At 39.4% G+C, this 18,003-nt stretch overlaps 1 protein-coding gene across 2 annotated transcripts in view; it reads right to left on the bottom strand.

Moving 5' to 3' along the window:
* The window catches only part of dapk1 (death-associated protein kinase 1), a 77,526-nt gene that overhangs the window by 30,006 nt on the left and 29,517 nt on the right, over positions 1 to 18,003 (bottom strand). For both annotated transcript variants that reach the window (XM_044331285.1, XM_044331289.1), the window contains exons 3-10: positions 17,090 to 17,311; positions 11,556 to 11,694; positions 8,494 to 8,623; positions 7,355 to 7,403; positions 7,130 to 7,156; positions 3,163 to 3,315; positions 440 to 485; positions 157 to 246 (exon numbers count right to left, since the gene is read on the bottom strand). In XM_044331285.1, the coding sequence (XP_044187220.1) occupies positions 157 to 246; positions 440 to 485; positions 3,163 to 3,315; positions 7,130 to 7,156; positions 7,355 to 7,403; positions 8,494 to 8,623; positions 11,556 to 11,694; positions 17,090 to 17,311 (856 nt within the window). The remainder of the gene's footprint in view (positions 1 to 156; positions 247 to 439; positions 486 to 3,162; positions 3,316 to 7,129; positions 7,157 to 7,354; positions 7,404 to 8,493; positions 8,624 to 11,555; positions 11,695 to 17,089; positions 17,312 to 18,003) is intronic.

The raw sequence follows: 18,003 nt of genomic DNA, 5'->3' as shown, positions 1-18,003 counted from the left end.
TGAGCCTGCAGCAACCGGTGGTGACATTGAAGTAACGACGTCTGAGGAGACGTTTTGGCAAGAAGCTGCCAGAGTGCAGTGTTGTAGAGATGTGAAGATGTGCGGTAATATTTCTTTCCTGAAGAGTGTGTAATTTTTTTTTTATGAAGCACTTACTTTCCATTTTCTTCGAGCTGCAAACTTCTTGAACTTTTCCATGTTGACAGCCGACTCCTTTCTGCTCAGAGCTTGCTGAGTATCTTTTGGCTGGTTTTCGGAACACAAAAATGTATTGACAGAAAAAGCTTATGAGAATATTTATGGCAAGAAAAAAAACTTGGAATCAGTTAGCTGAAGCTTGGCAAACACCACGACCACAAAATAACACACTTCAACTTTTACTGTATTACAAATGTGTATTTTAGAGACATTGTTCATCTATTAAAAAGCAGAGTCTAACCTTGATCCAGGGGTGCAGGAGACTGTCCTGAATCGTCATTCTCTTTCTGTGAAAGAAGCCCAGAAGCGTTTGATGAATGCATTTTAATACTCAAAGCGATGACTGTCGATGACCACAGGGACGCAGAGGTATGAGCAGAATTCACTTTTAACCAAACTGCAGATTAAAAACAATAATATCTGCAAAATAGAGATGAGATGTGACTAATACATCCTGTTCATAGTCAGAGATACTGGTTGTTGTTAACAGACCATGACAGCCGTGGAACCGGGTTGTTGAACCAGGTATTAATTTATATGGACAGCAAACAGAGCTGTGTGCAGATGGATATAAGAAAGCGCCACTAATGACACATGAAATACTAATATTTATTCCATCCTGCTATAAAATCATCATAACGCTTCCTTGAATGTTGAAAGAAGGAAGAACCATATTGACCACATGGGTTTTTTCGTTCTAGTACTGTGAATAAAACCCGACCGTAACAAACTGTGGTGAATCTTATGCTCAGACTGACATTAGCACTGCGATATGCAACTTCTTTATAATGATGCCACTGCCTTCACACAACTCCAGCAAAAAAAAACAAGACAAAAACACGGGATCATTTGGCAAAAGAGTTAAATCTGGCCCAATAATAAGGCTTCAAACTCATGGATCTATCTATCAAACTGAACATTTTCGGTTATATTTGGTATCTGAAACAACAATCCACCACGAAGCCAGCTACCTTGGTTTTAAAAATGTCATATTTTCAATGCATTATCAGAAAATTTAATAAATTATATGCCTTAATAGTATGAATGTCATAATATCACTGCCAGATCACACAAATGAAAAAGATTCCTACAAATGAAAATACTATTTGCATGAAATGGATGGACAGTCCCGTAACTCATCCCCACATAAGACACAAGTGTGATAATCTAACATTTCTTTGTAAATTGTTGAACTAAAACATCTTATTTCCTTTTTGAACCTTTTCATACTTCTCTCCTGCAACACCTCAAATAAGGTTTTGAGACAAACTATCAGGAACGTCTGAGTAAAAAGTGAACAATGTATGAGACGATTTGTTTACTCCTCCCCCAGAAAAGACCAATGTTCAGAATGTCAATGACAGTCTATATTTAATTAACCTATAATAAAGAGCAAAAAGCCAGTCAAGTCTCTGGGGAAACTGGTGTGGCTGAAAGTACAAACACTACTTCCCTCGGTCCCTCACCGCCACATCCCTGATTACCAACACTGTTAACTAACAATGAAAACAACAAGACACTGTTCTGAAGAAGTTGAACTTATGGTTGAGTACACACACACACCACTTCCTCCTGTCTATGTCTGGTTTTTTACAACATCCCTGTTTCATACATGCCTGATTCAAAGTAAAAACCCACAAACCTTCACTCCAGCTGAGCTAACAGTGAACCTAAAGGTCTTGCAATCTTTCCACATTTTAAGTGAGGAAATGTAGCGTACGTGTTAGTGTCTCACAGTGAAAATCATCTTTACTGGTGAATACATTAGACGGTAAAGTGTGTCTTCTTTTAGAGGATCTTCATTAATCTTCCTGCCAACTGAGTGGAGTCCATGTCCGCTCACAATGTAGATCAATTAAAAACCGTTCCGTTCTGATGCACTCGGCCGGGGATTTCTAAAAGTCCCATTACTTGAAGTTTGTACAGTCTACTCTTTCGCCCACTGCCTGTTTAAAACAATCCGTGCCTTACTTTAGCACATCTAATTGAAATCATCTCCACACCTACAATTATTCACCTCTGTTAGCCCCCTCGCTCTCGTTCGGTTGTTCTAAAGAAACAGGAGTAATTACGTGTGAAAAAAAAAGGAGTTTTGATAGCAGTCTTAAAGTGTAGCTGCAGCCATTCAGTTGTTGCTAGAGCAACTCGGTAATGAGGGAGAGACGCTCTCAGTTTTAGAAACGAGTGCCAACAGGCATATCGTCTCTAGTGACGAGGGAGTTTTATTTGGAATATCTGCAAAGACGCCATATTCAGTTTTATATCAGCTTTTGAGATTTTTTTTTTTTTTAAAAATGAGAGCAATCAAAGAGCAAATATTTAGAAGCACATTGTTACAGTGATAATATCTATAATGCTGCATTAAGTCTCGCAAATAAATTCCTCTCAGTCCTCTGAAGCACTTTAATGTTCCACTTGCTGATATTTTTAATAATAATTGTGAATGTCTTAATTAGTCAAGTTGAGTAATTACTGCTACACATGACTGAATTGTAGTGTGATGTATTGTAATGTTTCTTTCTCCTTTCACATATCGGGACCGTGTTAGAAATTTAGGATTTAGTTTTGTTCCTGTTTTTAATCATTTTTGACACATTTATTACTTAGATTAGTTTATCATTTATTTATCACAATTTATCACATCAAAATATTCTTTTTTCTCACCACTTGCTTGTACGTCACAGTTATATGATTATGTATCTCTGTTCAGCTTTGTTGTCTTGGTTTTGGCTGTAAGTCCATGAGTATCTCCTGAGAGCCACCAGCAGTCAAATTCCTCGCATGTGTAAACATACTTGGCTAATAAAGCTTGATTCTGATAAAATATGCATTAGCTGCAGCTCTAGTTGACTCCTTTGAAACGGTCTACATTTTGACCGTGGTAGCTTCAAAGTCACTGCAACATTTTCAAAAATGAATGGAAATGAAATCAATCAGTGCGTCAGAAATGGGGATCATACGTACTTGGGGTCTTTGATAAGGAGCCTTGCTATGAAGTCTTTGGCCAGGATGCTGGTGTTGCTGAAGAAGTCCTCGTCGAACGTGTAGTCGACGGCCGACACGTTGGCCAGCGTCTCCTGCTTGTTGTCACCCAGGAAGGGAGACGCACCGCTCAGACTGGGATAGGAGGATAGGTTAAAAAGATTAGAGGCATACACAGCGACTGTTCTTTAGCATTCAGACAATAAATGTTACAGTTTGTTTTGAAAATGTAACACACCTCAAAATGTACCGAGACAGCCACGAATTTCTTTTTAATTGCAAGTTCAGCTCTACATTTCTGCTTCAATCGACTCATCAACTTCAGAACCTACAGAACGCAGAGGCTCTCTCGTTATCAAACTCGTCCTTATGGATTTGTAATCAGCAAGAAAGGGATTAGATTGGATTTCAATCCAAAGACTAATTCGCCCGCCGCTGATTAGCTTCGGCCCTTAAAAGTGAAACAAAGATCTTACTGCTCGTTGACGTGGGAATGTGATTACAGAGCCGCGTAGCAACTAATGGTGACTCATTAGTCAAGCCTTGCTATCAAACTGAAGTATTTGTTTTGGGGTTAGTCGAATACTATCACAGGGAAGCCAGCTGGACTGCTTTCATACCCGATGAATATGCAAGGAGTTTAATGTTGTCACCCTGCTTGTTCATGCTGTATTTCTGTTATTTTGCTTTCTTGGTTTATTCTGCACATCTATTGCATGTCTGAGAGAGGATCCCTACTCTGTTGCTCTTCCTGAGGTTTTATCTCTGTTAAAGGTGTTTCTGGATGAAGTTTTTCCTTATTTGAATGGAGGGTCTAAGGATAGAGGATGTTATTATTGCTGTACAGATTGTAAATTTGGCAAATTTGTGATTTGTGATAATTGACTTGGAGTGCGGGAAATTTTAACACACTTTTCACACCTTTCAACTGAACACAAACATTATAATAAGCAGATGTACGGAGGAGATAATCTGTCCATGTTCATATGAACTGCGACACAGTACAGCACACACACACACACACACAGGGCTGAGCGCTCATGCATGTTGATGAGGTCCCAGTCTCCTGGAGCTCAGGCAGTTAAACCAAACACCGGTCCGTGACAAACCCTGGCCATCCCTTCTCCACTGAAGCCTCTCCAGCTCGTCAGCACCAGCCGCTAATTAACATGCCAGCTGGGACAGACATGGAGGTGGTCAGGGTCAAGCTCAAGTTGAGTGGAAATGTATGAATTTATCGACTGTATAAGATGCAGCTGCTCACAACAAATGAGTAATTAAGGCAATTCTTCACAAGGCCAGGCAGTAAAATCAGCAGGAAGGTGTTAAGTCAGGGTTCCTTAGCAACATTTTATCCACTGTTTTTCCCAAATTGCTTCTGAAATGAGACTTCAAGTTGCACAATGCGCAATTCTTATGCTGAAATACACCCGTCTTAACAACCTAGAAAATAAATTAGGGCTCCAGCAGAGCAGAAAATCTCACCACCACTAGCTGATTCACCACATTTACTCGAATGGTTTCAGGTTACAATTATGTCAAACACGTGCAGTCTTTCAAACTGTCAAAAAAAATGGAAACATTTACCTCTCACTACTACTGATGTTGCAGCCAAGTGCAGCTTGTTTGTAGCAGATTTCGCTACATTGTGACAATTTGGACATCATCACTCATGCAGAACACTTCACTTGAATTATTCCCAGCAATGTTTTCCCTTCATGTTGTTTTTTTTTTTTTTTTACAATAGGAGACGAACAGTCAGCGCACCTTACTGTTGCTCGGCTGTGATAATAGGCAGTGAACGATCTATTTTCTCTCTGCCAGGCAGAGCTGTGACAGTTGTGTGGGTGGACAGCATGAACAAATATCGAGTGTGTATGTACAGTATGCGTGGATGCGTTTGTTCATGTGTAAGAAGACTGTGTTTATGTAATGTAGAGACAGAAATGATGCCTCATGTTAATAGCACCTACTAATTACTCTTCAAAAATTAAGCTTTTAATGTTTGCAGCCAGTTATTATATAATAATGAGATAAAATCTGTATTGTTGACATGGCTGCAAATGCTCTTTCAAGGTTGACACATTGTTTTTTTCATTTTATCTTCCCAAAACAAACAATGTGTTTTGGTGAGAGCACTTTACATGCTTGTGTGGGCTATATGCATTTAATGTGCAGTTTTGTGTACACCTATTTTGTTGGGCTTTGTGTAGGTGTCTCTCTGAAGAATAAAAAGGTGTGTGTGGGAGCTCAGAAAGGTCTTTTAGCTGAACATAAAGAGAGGACAACATCATCACGAGCCAACAGCAGTTGATCTCTGGGCGGCCGAGGGCGTGAACTTTTCTCGAGATGGTGAATTAAAATGTGCTGACATGTCTGCGGAGAACTGCTTCAAGAACACTTGCTAGTTCAGCCCTTAGCTGTAGACAGTGAAGTTGATTGTTGTAAAGATCAACGGGTTAACTGAATTATAAGCAAAGTATTCTTACAGGTGCTACATTTAGCATTTTAATAATTTTTTGGGACATTAGGATAACTGTCTAACTAGTCTGGCTATTACAGACTTTGTTAAAAATGAGCTGTATCCATAGATTGTGATATGTTAGATTCACATTGGGAATATCTAGTCAGGACCCAGACTTATTTTCTGAGGGCAGAGTTAATGAAGGCTCATTAACAAAATCAAAAAAATACTTACCAGACCTCGGACAAAGTCCAGAATCAGTTTGAACGATTCGCCTCTAGTGCTCTCAACACTGAGTTTTACAGCTCATTATTTTAACTTTTTATGACAAAACAACAAAAATATTGGTGAATGTATAGGTGTTTATTATGAATATTAAAAAAAAACGTGTTAAAATCAGATTTAAAAAAACCCAAAAAACTAGGCAACATAATCAGGATTCTGTGTGATTTAACCATTTCATGAGTTAATGTGATGAACTACATTTTCTCTTCACTTTTAATTAGTGGAGGTATTTGATTAATTGACAGTTGAGTACTGTTAACTGTAAACAGCATCTTTTTGCAGTTGAAAATGCAACAAGTTTTGAATATGTAGAAGCATAAAATCCAGGTGAGAAAAACTGTTCAAACCATCTTCTGCTAAAAATTCAAGGTATTTTTTTTTTCAGTGAAAATTAAAATAAATGAAAAAAAAACAAAACAAGACTTATAAATGTTATCCTGTGAGCCACCACATCGTATTGGAACTGGGAGATCAAGATGAAGCCGAGACCCATTAAAGTGCGACTTTAAGTGTGTCCTCGAGGTTTGACACTGTTGTTCTCTGAGTGTGATTTTGAGAGTAAAATCACGGCAAATTAAGGAATGAAAAGCTTGATAGAGAAGTGGGTGACAAGTATGGTTTTAATGGCAGAAACATTACTGCCTTTAAACTAATAAGTAAGTTACAATAGTGAACAAGTTAATGAATACAAAAATATATAAACTTAATTGCTCAGTTACATCAAATGTTTTACAATTTGATGTAACCGTGGTCAGAATGCCTCTATGATGTGGTCGACATAGACGTATATTTAAGACTTAATCAGTCTGATACATCATCAAAACAGTATCTCTTGAAGTGAAATGAAATAGACAACGTTCACTCAACCGCTGGAATATATCACACTTGAACGCACATACACGGTCCTTACTGTAGCTTGTTACATTATTCACGACAAACAGCGCATACAGCGGCGCTGTGACTCTCGAGTGGCTCGACGAGTTCCACGACAGAGAGGTCAAAGAGCAGCCGTTAACCTCTTTACGTCTCGACAAACACTCTGACTAACTGTCATGTTTAGTGAGTGATGATGGCCCCAGGGGGTTTGTGAGAACATGTGAATATAAGAGGCGAAGGCGGCTGCTGTTTTTTTTCCGATTCATACATGTTTCACATTTCACGCAATTATCCGTCATTATTGGTGGCATTTCAGATACTTACAGAATGTAGGTTATCACACCGACACTCCTGGAGAGAGGCAGGGAGAAAAAGGAGAGTTTTTTTTTTTTTTTTTTTTTTTTTTACCGTCGATGCATTATGAAAGCAGTGCATCATGCAAAACATAAATTTACTTAAGAGCATATGTTCTACAGAAATAAGAACCGTTTCAGATAGCATATGTGCTGTTTGCTCATTGCAGAGCAGATGGAGTGTTTATTTACTCACCACATGTCTGCCTCCAAGCCCAAAGGTTCATAGTTGACTACTTCAGGGGCTGTAAGGCAAATACACAATACAGATGATTATCACAGTCCAGGTCAACACACAATTCTCACACATACTCACTTAACTTTATCTTCAGTTTATCTTTTCTTTTCCTTTACTGATTCGTTTATGTATTTTGTTTGTGCAGAGTGTTAATGCCTCTTGATGAATTTTGTTTAAGCCTGTTATCACATTCTGTTTGGTTCACAGATTTTTTTTTTTTTATTTGGTTCTTTTGTTGTTTTATAAGCTACTGTTTTGTTTTTAAGTCACACCTGCTGGAACTGTGATTGTTTCTTCTTTTCACTTCTTACATGATCTCAAATGTGTGAATAATTAAATTAATATGAGTGCAGCAAAATCATCTTTAATTAAAGTCAAATTGTTTTGGTGTGCTGTGGAAATTAAGCTGCAGACAATTGTGGATAACTCTCTGGATCTACAAAGTAATTTGTCTTTTGCATGAATTCATAAGTCATTTTCCTAATTATTTTAATTATTTGTACCTAATGAGTTTAGAGCAGCTAGGCATGCCCTCCAGAATCAATTGTCTAACTCATTATTTGGGCTTTCTGCCACTTGATCTTTATTTAGAACATCTGACAGCTACCACCCTGCTGAACTGGGAACAGACTCTGGTTTTGGCCTGGATGGTGCACTGGCATCGGGCAGAGGGAGACTAAGAGGGTTTGGCGGTCGCCCCGGACAGAGAGGTAGGTGAGGGGAGATGGACAGAGCCACTGATGTGTGTGTGTGTGTGTGTGTGTGTGTGTGTGTGTGTGTGTTTGTGTTGGCAAGAAGGAGCAGTTCTGATAATCTCCAGTCTATTATCAGGGCTCTCTCACAGTCCCTGTGGCACAGTTGGCACCTGATTTCCCAATACGTAACCCCTGGTATAAAGCCAGGGAAACAGGGCGGTGCACTGTATGTGTGTGTGTGTGTGCACATTTGTGTGTATATAGTAGAGTAAGGAGTATATATTTGTGCAAGCTCATCAGAGCGGAATCCGTTCAACAAAACATCTGACAAGATCCGGAACGAGACAATACGAGAGGATGAGGAGTTTTCTTCATATGCACACACACATGCAGGATACTGACCTACAAATTCTGGAGTTCCAAAAATGTTTTTAAAATCATTTCCAAAATCAATCTTGTGGGCCAGGCCAAAGTCAATGATCTTGATACGCGGGTGAGGCACTGAGCGGCTCAGCAGCATGATGTTCTCCGGCTGAAAAGAGAGGGAGAGAGACAGTTAAAAGGGTGAGAGAGAAGTAGGAACACATAGAGGACAGACAGAGGTGAGGACAGGTGGAGAGACCCTTCTGACATTTTTGCTGAACCTTCCTTTTAAACTTCATTTCAAAAGAACGACAGTAGCAATGCTCACAGAGAAATTACAGTGTTACTAGATAAACTAGACAAATTATAACATCATAGGACACAAACTAAATGTAAACAAGAGAACATGCAGCAGAGTCAGACACAAAACCAGGAATAGGCTGGCAGGAAAGAGACTCATCAGCCATGGAAATCTCATGCAAAACACGAGTTAAAACCTCTCGAGGAAGTGGGAGAAAGGAAAGAACGGCAAAGATGCGCTTTAAGCAAAGCCCGAAGAACAGAAGCCGGACATTCCTAAGGACACAATGCCTCCTTTAGACGAAGCCATCTTCCCTCCAAACCTCGTCCTTTCAGTTTTGACTATGAGCCTAACTTGAGGATTTAGTCTGGGAAGGAACAAGAACAGATTGGCTGTGGGCAGCAGTGAAACAGGAGGCACTGAGAAAATACAATCAGTGGAAAAAAACAAAAAGGTTTTGTTGGAAGAAAGGAGAATCATATGAAATGAGGACAACAGACTGCTCTAGTTGTCTGTATAATTTGAACACCTGAAATCATGAGGGAAGTGGGAATTTGATTGAAGTCATATGGACACATCCCCTTTTACTAGCGAGCTTAACAACCAAAAACATGTTCCTCCACAGCTTGTATGTACATCCCTCCCAGACACAATGAAAAGATTAGAGTAATAATTACTATTAATAAATAATGACACAGTACAGAGGAATCAAAGTGCAAAAAAAATATTTTTAGGAGATGGGTCTCAACAACAATTGCCTCCTATTTAGATACGAATTTCATGAGATGACCGACGATGATGTCAGACATCATTAGTCTGCCCTGCCTAGAGGTTGAGCATAATGAGGGCATTGATTAGCAATAGTACTGTCTCTGTAGAGTTGACTTGACTCTCAAAAAAATAGTTATTTTCTCAAAACAGCTTTGTTCAGTGAGTTCAGTCACTTTAAACTATGTAACAGCAGTTAAAATGGGTCTGAAAGAACAACTGGGGTGCTTTTATTTTACTTTAATGCTGCACAATATGCAGCCTTGAATTAAAAAATGGTATCAAACACAAGATATGGGTAAAAATACCAGATAAAGCCACTCTTGAACTCACTGTAAACAACACAGTTATACTCAACAAATTAAATCTTAATCAGAGCCGCTGTGAGACAGTGAATAACAGTAGCACGTCCGAAGCGGAGGCTGCAGTGGTTGGTAAAAGCTCTGGCATTGATTTGAAGTGGCTGGCTGGGCACAGAGCTTGTTATTTTTCTGCAGGCCTGGACGCCGAATGTCCTGAACTCATATTTATGATTTATGTTCTGTAAGTGGAGGAGTCAGTCTGGGCTGTTTATTATAAAGACGCCATACGTGCAGCCATAAGCGGACCACTGATCGATGATATCGATTGAGATTCGAGTAAAGAACTCTCACAACAAGGTTTTAAAAAAAAAACACACCGAACAGGGAGGTACGTAATGTTCAGGATCATGAAGTTCGGTGTCGTCTGTGCTGTTTTGACTTTTACTCTTTCTGCCTCAGGAGTTGAAACTACCCACACACCACAATAAAAAGGGGAGAATTTAAAAAATAAGCCAAAAGCTGATTAGTCACGGTAATTAGCGTCAGATGTATTGGCCCCCAAAAAACATGGATACAAAGAGAAACTGATAAAAAAGGTACAAAAAGAGGCCAGTTGATTCACATCATGCTGTAAATCCAGTCCTTCAGTGAGCTGGCATTTAGGAAAATAGATGTGAAGCCCAAACTACTCCAGGGGTGCTGAACAATGGGCAACACTTTACTGTGACCTCTGTTCTGTGTATGTGCAGGAGAAAATATCCAACTGTGCTCGATGTCTAAATGTAACATGACCTTCAGCAAGTCGCTGTCATCATCTTCTTTGTCCAAAGTGTTCAGAAAATCTCACAAATCAACAGAAGAGTGGATGTTTCCATTTCTAAGATTGTTCATTTCTGTTTTGGTTTTCATTTTGAGGACATCATTAAGACTAATCAATTAAAACCTGGTCTGAAACCAAGAATCTACAAAGGACATATGATTAGTGACTGATAGTGAGTCCCAGTTTCACACTGCATACTAATGGTATACATATAATTTCACAATAAACTGCAGTTAGTATACTTTTCAAGGTTTTTTTTACTACTTGAAAGTGAATCAACAGATGTCACAGTGCAACCTTGGGATGCCACCTGCTCATTAAACCTTACAAAGAGAGAGTGAGTAGCTTTCCAAAGATTTTTGTCTTCCGAGATCTTTTGCTTTTAACAATTTGTTTGAATGTTTTGCAGCTGTGGGTGGCTTCTTTTGTTTCCATTGTTTATTGCAGCCCCCTAACTACACACTCAAAATTCAAGTGGATTTGGAACATGCATATTGGGTGTACTTAATAGGGCTGCAACATCAGAAAACACTGACCAATTATAATTTTCAAGAGCCCAATGTGGCATCTTCAAATTCCTTGTTTTAGCATCATTCTAAAACCCAAAGATGTTCAGTTTACTGTCATATATACACATTGTCACACTATCATGACAAGGAACAATGATTTATTGACTTTCCAGTGTGAATGCACTACATACTCCAAACCTGCTTAGAATTAGTGTGCAGAGAGCAGTATGGAATTAGGACACAGCTTATGTTTACAGTATGTAATCACTGCATAAAATGCAAGCTGATAAACTGGACAACATCCCAGAACCTTGCTGTGCTCCTGCTTAGCATATATGACTAACAGAAAGAACCAGACATCAGACAGGAAGGACCTCCGCAGTCTTTTGTTGCGGCTGTACCTTAAGGTCAAAATGAGCGATTTGTTTGGAGTGCAGGTAGTAGACTCCGTCCAGGATCTGCTTTAGGAACTGAGTGGCTTCCTCCTCGCTCAGCGACTCCTTCTCTGCCAGAAAATCGAAGAGCTCACCGCCGGCCACACTGGACGAAGAGAGAGGGAGAAAGAGAGAATTAAAATGCGAGATCTCTCAGATCAGAGCCAGCTACAAATCCCTGCTTAACGGAGCTGAGCTCTTGTAATCTAATCATCCTGGTGCATTAGAGTCGGACCAATTTACACATCCCGAGTACATTTTAACCAGCCCTGGTCTCAATAAAAAGATTTAGGTTGTGTTTAAATAATGGAAATCATATATTAAAACAACAAAGGAGAAGACGTGGAAAAAGGAACATGCCCGGCGTTTGAGCTACGTTTGTGTTATTGGAATATTTGAAGTTATTATTGAGTTATTACATCTTTATTTCATCTTGAAGTGAAGAGAGACCTTGCAAGTAAGAAAATATTGGGGGGAAAAAACATTCCGATCCATGACATTTAATAAGCAATACTGATCCAGACCAGTTTGAGCTAGTTTCTGGGTAAAGGATATCCACCACTCTATCTCATAAAAGGCTGAAAATCAACTCAAGCTAATTCAGTTTTTTGATATCACAGCTATCTTGTATCAGAATTTAATTATATTGTTTCTCATTAAATCCCCTATTTAAGCCAGTTTATATCAGTATCAGCGCTCGCTAATCGCTGCAATGACATGAGCCTCCATTTTATCAAATCCAAACTTTCAAAAAGGTCTGTTTGGGTCCATTTCACATCAGAACTGAAGATCATTTAATAAAACCATGACGTGACTCAGCATATGAATATGAAACTACTACAGTTGTGATTGAGAGTAGCAATGAGAGATGTGAGGATAAGAGGGAGATAAGAAAGGGAGAGACAGGGGAATGAGAGAGAGTGGAGGATTTGTTATGGCCACAGTGTGATGAAGTGAGTGAAAGCCTGCAGTGAAAAAGCAGAAGAGAAGAGAGGAAGAGTGCAGATAACTGTAATTACAGCCACGCTTATCCAGTCTTTGAGCATTCACTCAACCATCCACACATACAAACATGTGTTTGTCTTACAATATATGTATGTGAGGAGACAAAATAACTCCCAAGTCACAATTATTTAAAAAACTTTTACAATTTAATAGCCAATAATGTATATCTATTCAAGCATAATTGACAAAAAACATTTTCATGAAATTCTTTGTCAAATCCAACATTAACTTCTTTGAAAAATGTTTATTTTCACATTCTTGCACAGAAATTATCAGCAACCAATGCTTTCCATATTTTAAGCAGATATAGAAGCACACACACACACACACACACACACACACACACACACACACACACACACACACACACACACACACCACTCCTTCAGGGAGGAAACACCAGACCAGCTGCACAGCTGGGACCTCCACCCCCCCAATAAACACCCACTCCATATCCAGGATGTTTATTTCATTGTCTGCTTCAGTGGTTAACAGCATGTTAACACATATTCACAGACAAGAAAGAAGGTTTCTGCCCGGACATGTCACCTCCGTCTCTTGTCTGACGGGTCGGTGAATGTTTCAGGTCAAAAGGACAGAACCGGTCACAGAACACAGGAGGAGGATGTGGAGGACAAAGGGGCACAACCTGGAGCCAAATACTCATATTTTTAGCATCCAAATTTGACTTGTTTTACATGCCTCAGGCTGGAAACATTGACTCACGGCATTATGTCACCTCATCTGCTTTGAATGCTAACCAGGTGTTCTGGTATTTTAAACTTACATTATAAAGTGACAGTACATAATACAGACATTTATTATCTCAAAAATATACCATCTCCTTCAGTAGATGACCTTCATTAAATCAAAGAGAAAAATCATTTCTCACAGCGTTTAGCACTTTGTAAGAGTCAGTGTCGGACCATGTCACAACTACCTGTCACTTCCATTACAAGAGTCATAAGTAGAAGTCACAACTTAATGATTGTCTCATCATTATCTTCCTTCGTGTGGACTGTCAGCAGCCATACAGCAAAGCTTGGCATCGACACTGAGTCATTGCCTGCCTGCTGGCTTAACTTAAACCACTTCTTAAATAAATATGACTCATTGTATATCCTTAAGTAATGACTGCTATTTTAAAATCAGTTCATATTTTGGGTTATGATTATTAGGGCCCTTTCAGATCAATTATAGCACCGTGGCAAAAATGCAAGCTTTCTTATTCACTTCGGTGCTTTGGTGCAGTGTGGTTGTCACTGTAAGGGGCTCTGGCAAAAATATGCAAGGTTGTCCATCAAAAAAGTTGTCCTGGCTCCGTTTTTGTCAATGCAGCTGCATCCGGTGAGGTATTGTTTTGGCCAATCAAGAATATGCAGGCACCCGTATCAGGTCAAATAACTTGTAGCACATGTAAAGTATCCTCGTCATCGTTTCTTGTTTACCTCACGAGCATCGAGACAAGAGGAGAAAATTACAGCTGCTCTGACAACTGCAGTCTTACGATCAAAAAATCTAATCTAAGAAGTATAAGCTGCTGCATCATGTGTTCGTATTTAAAACATTTTCAAACTACACTTCCTGGTTCATATTCTACCACATAGCAACAAGCCCACACAGTCTACCTCACAGTCTAAATCTTTGGGATAAATAACCAGACTGGTATATATATAACCAGACTGGTATATATATTATATATAATATTGAAGCTTCCTTTGAACGATCACCTATTTAAAACATGTAGCTCATGGTGCCACAGCACTGAACCATGTTTTTCTGAAGACGTTCTGAAGAAGAGTTATACTGACACCAAATTTTAATGCAGGCTTGTGCTAAAGAACCCCTGTCACAAACCAGCTAAGGGAGCGTGCCAAAAACGGAGTCTTGCAAAAGGTTAATTACACAAAATCTGTCATTTAAATTTAACTTGACACAGTTAAACAATGCAGCGTGGAAGTGAGCGATATCATCAGTGAGAGCAAAGCTCGGGAGTGTGAGATACAGTATGTGCTGTGGAGGTGTTAAATGAGCCAAACAACATACAGGACGGATACCAGCTGGAAGTGAGGGAGAGCTAATGGATCGGTCTTTATATAAACTTTGGGGGGTCGGGCTGATCGGGTGAGACGCATCACCGATGACCCTCCCAAGTGAGCTGTCTGAGCCTGAACACCTCAGCCCCTAACCCGATCCTCCCTGGAAATACAGCATTACAAACCAAGACCACCAAAGCAAACTTCCACAGCTGTTGTATTCATCATTGACCATCCAATCACGAGCAACTTCTACAATCCTGGTCAAGGTATAAAGAAAACAGTTCAGGCCAAACCTGACGTTAAAAACAGTGACAGAAGTCCATAAATTATCAAATAACTTGCAGAATAACATGCAAAACATTTCATGGCTTTTATGAGATGAAGACAATGTCTCAGCTGACCTTTATTGGCTCAGCATACGCTTTCCAGCAGCTAGTGGTTATAACGCCTAGCTTAAAGCAGTAATTGGGCTTAGCTCAAAATATGTGCACACACTGAATCAGTAACCATCTAAGTCTCAGGCCCACTTCATCCTCTGGGCTAGCGATGCCCATACAAACACAAATTGATTTGATTAGCTCAAAGGTAAAGAATATCAATAGATCTTCCCAAATAATTCACATGATTAGGTTTCAGCAGTGGCTTTACACGACAATGAAAACTTCCTGCTTTTCAGCAACTGTGTAAAACTACATTCATTTACATATATCCCCGTAGCTGCAAGAAGATTTACATGTTATAATCTTGATCAACTGGAAATTCATGGATTTTTAACAGGTAGCACTGCAGGTTAATGTTCAAACCTGTTTGTCTGCTGTTAGTTATTATTTGGTTAGTTGTTTCATTAACATGCTCGCTAGCAGTCAAATGACACACAACTCCACTAAACCTTATACTTTACTTGTTCTTGTTATGGCTGCCTTGGACAGTACTGAAGTATATATCAAGTATGTATTATTGCAAAGCAAATGTACTGTATACTATGGTTAGACTGGGGAGGTTGTTGAGACTTTGGGTCATTTTTGTTTTCTAACAGAATCCAGTCACATCTTGTGAGCTCAGTTTTCAACAGATATTGAGCCTTCAGCTGGAAGCTCGACCAATCTGTGAACTACGGGGGTGTACAACTATTTAAACTGGGCATTGAAAATACTTCAGCATGACTATGCAACTTAATAACCTATTTCTTTACAGACTGGGAATGACATGCAATAAAGGTCTGCTGCTGGAACTGAACTGCAGACATTGCATTTGCATGATATGGGTCTTGACCAGTAGACTACCAGGGTGCAACCTCAATAGCCTATTCAAAAAGACATATTTCAGGGGACACAGTGAGTTATAGGACAGCTTTCCTATTGAAACTCAATTTAAGAGTCCATCAAGTGGTGCATTAGCCCCATCAGGAGAAGGACGGGTTCACGTTGATGTCTCTTGGAACAAGAGGAAAAAAATAAAATTAAGTTCATACAGTAGATGTGCACCATGCTCTGATTACTGACAGCTTACTTTAGCATGAACTTTAAACTAAATTTCAATTCTGTTTTGTCTAAAACATCATTCAAACTGAATAATAAAGTTAAATGAAACTAATTTTGTACTTGTCTGAGCAAAGCTAATGGTATTACTTTAAAGTCGATTCAGTCTTCATTATCCTGATTTTAAAAATCTTTATGTAAACAAATTAATCAAGTCTATTAATCAAAAACATAGTAATTATTATCTTTAGCCATGTGTTGTGTAGTGACCTGCTCTACCAGTTGAGCTGGAAATGAGCCACAGACTTATTATTCACACACGCGTTGTACCGTGTGCCTGGTTTTGTGATTGTTATTTCTTCCATGCGATTCTATGGTATGAGATCACTGGTCAGGAATGTTGTCAGACGGCTGCAGATGTGAACGTCGCGCTCGTTACTGCTGGCTTTAAGGTGACCTAGTAACTGAGGTGTACGCTCTCTTTTTAAGCTCATTTGTTCTGACTAAGCGTGTAAGCCGAATACTTGTTATGTAAACATACATAATCTTGCAGTGTTTTGTGTTAGTTCCATGTAACCTGCTCAAACTAGTCTGACTGGTGAATAAAAAGTGGCCCTGTGCCACTTATCACTGCTGAGAAGTTACAGCTACAGTCACAATTTATCATCTATCTCTAATACAGTCAGAATACTGGTCACTACAAGGACCTGTCACCATTACTTTAGTTAATTTAATGTGGATCTGAACTGTTTTCTTGACAGTCTATGACAGACTTTTTTTATAAGATGCTTGTATACTGTATGTTTATTTTGAAATTTCATACTTTCAAGACTAATAATTACAAATTGCTGGATTATTCTCCACTATTTCGATGTATATCTCTCACCATACAGGCAGAACATATCATTGATCCTAAATAAGGTTATGTAAAAAGTCTGGAGTAAATAAAAGTGAGAGAAGAAGACGCAGACAGACTCACAGCTCCAGGATCAGGATGACCTCGGCCTTGTTCTCGAAGACTTCGTGCAGCGTGATGATGTTGGGGTGCTGGATTTCCTTCAGGATGTTCACCTCGCGCTCGATGTCTTCCCTCGTCACCCCTCGTCGACTGGACTTGCTGCGCCGCTTCTTGATGAACTTGGCGGCGTACTCCACGCCTGTGATCCTGTGCCGACATCTTCTGACCACCGCGAACTGACCGCTGCCGAGGGGGGGAAAGGGAAGAAGAGCGTCAGAGGTGCATCTAGCGCTGAGATATCAGTACTGAGTGATACTTTCAGGTTAAAACTCTACAGTATGTAAACAGTGATTACTATCATTAACATCAGGGTTTTATCATCTTTCTTTTTTTCTTTGTTCCACCTGCAAATCTCTAATTTACAGCGGGAGAGCTGAGCAGAGTCAGAACTCTAAATGTGTATCTGCAATGGAGAGAAACAAAGAGTATCTGTGCATCCCTATGAAACACTAAAAAAAACACCTGCCTTCGCTCTCTGCAACCCCTCATAATCAGTTTGACAACAGTGTGTAAATTATAGACGGGCAGCGCAGCCCTCGCTGTCAGCCGACACACTGATAAGATTCACAGCTCAGCATAATATCAACACAGCTGACAAAACATCCAAGCAGTAATCTGATCTCTCCACACACACACACACATACACATCTACTGTATGGAGCCGTTTTGTAGGGCAGCATAGACCATCACTGATAAAATGCACCATTTATCGCGATAAAGTTATACAAATTAGTCTTAGAGTACACAGATTACATAAAGTTAGGAACCAAAGCTGGGTAAAAACGGAATCAATCATTTATTACAGTAAAGCAGTTTGCTAAAAGTATTCAACTTTCAGACAGGGATGACATCAGAGTTTGTCTACACAGTTCAAA

Source organism: Thunnus albacares, chromosome 2, assembly GCF_914725855.1.
Source record: "Thunnus albacares chromosome 2, fThuAlb1.1, whole genome shotgun sequence".
Taxonomy (NCBI): domain Eukaryota; kingdom Metazoa; phylum Chordata; class Actinopteri; order Scombriformes; family Scombridae; genus Thunnus; species Thunnus albacares.
This window is presented reverse-complemented; position numbering and strand designations above follow the sequence as displayed.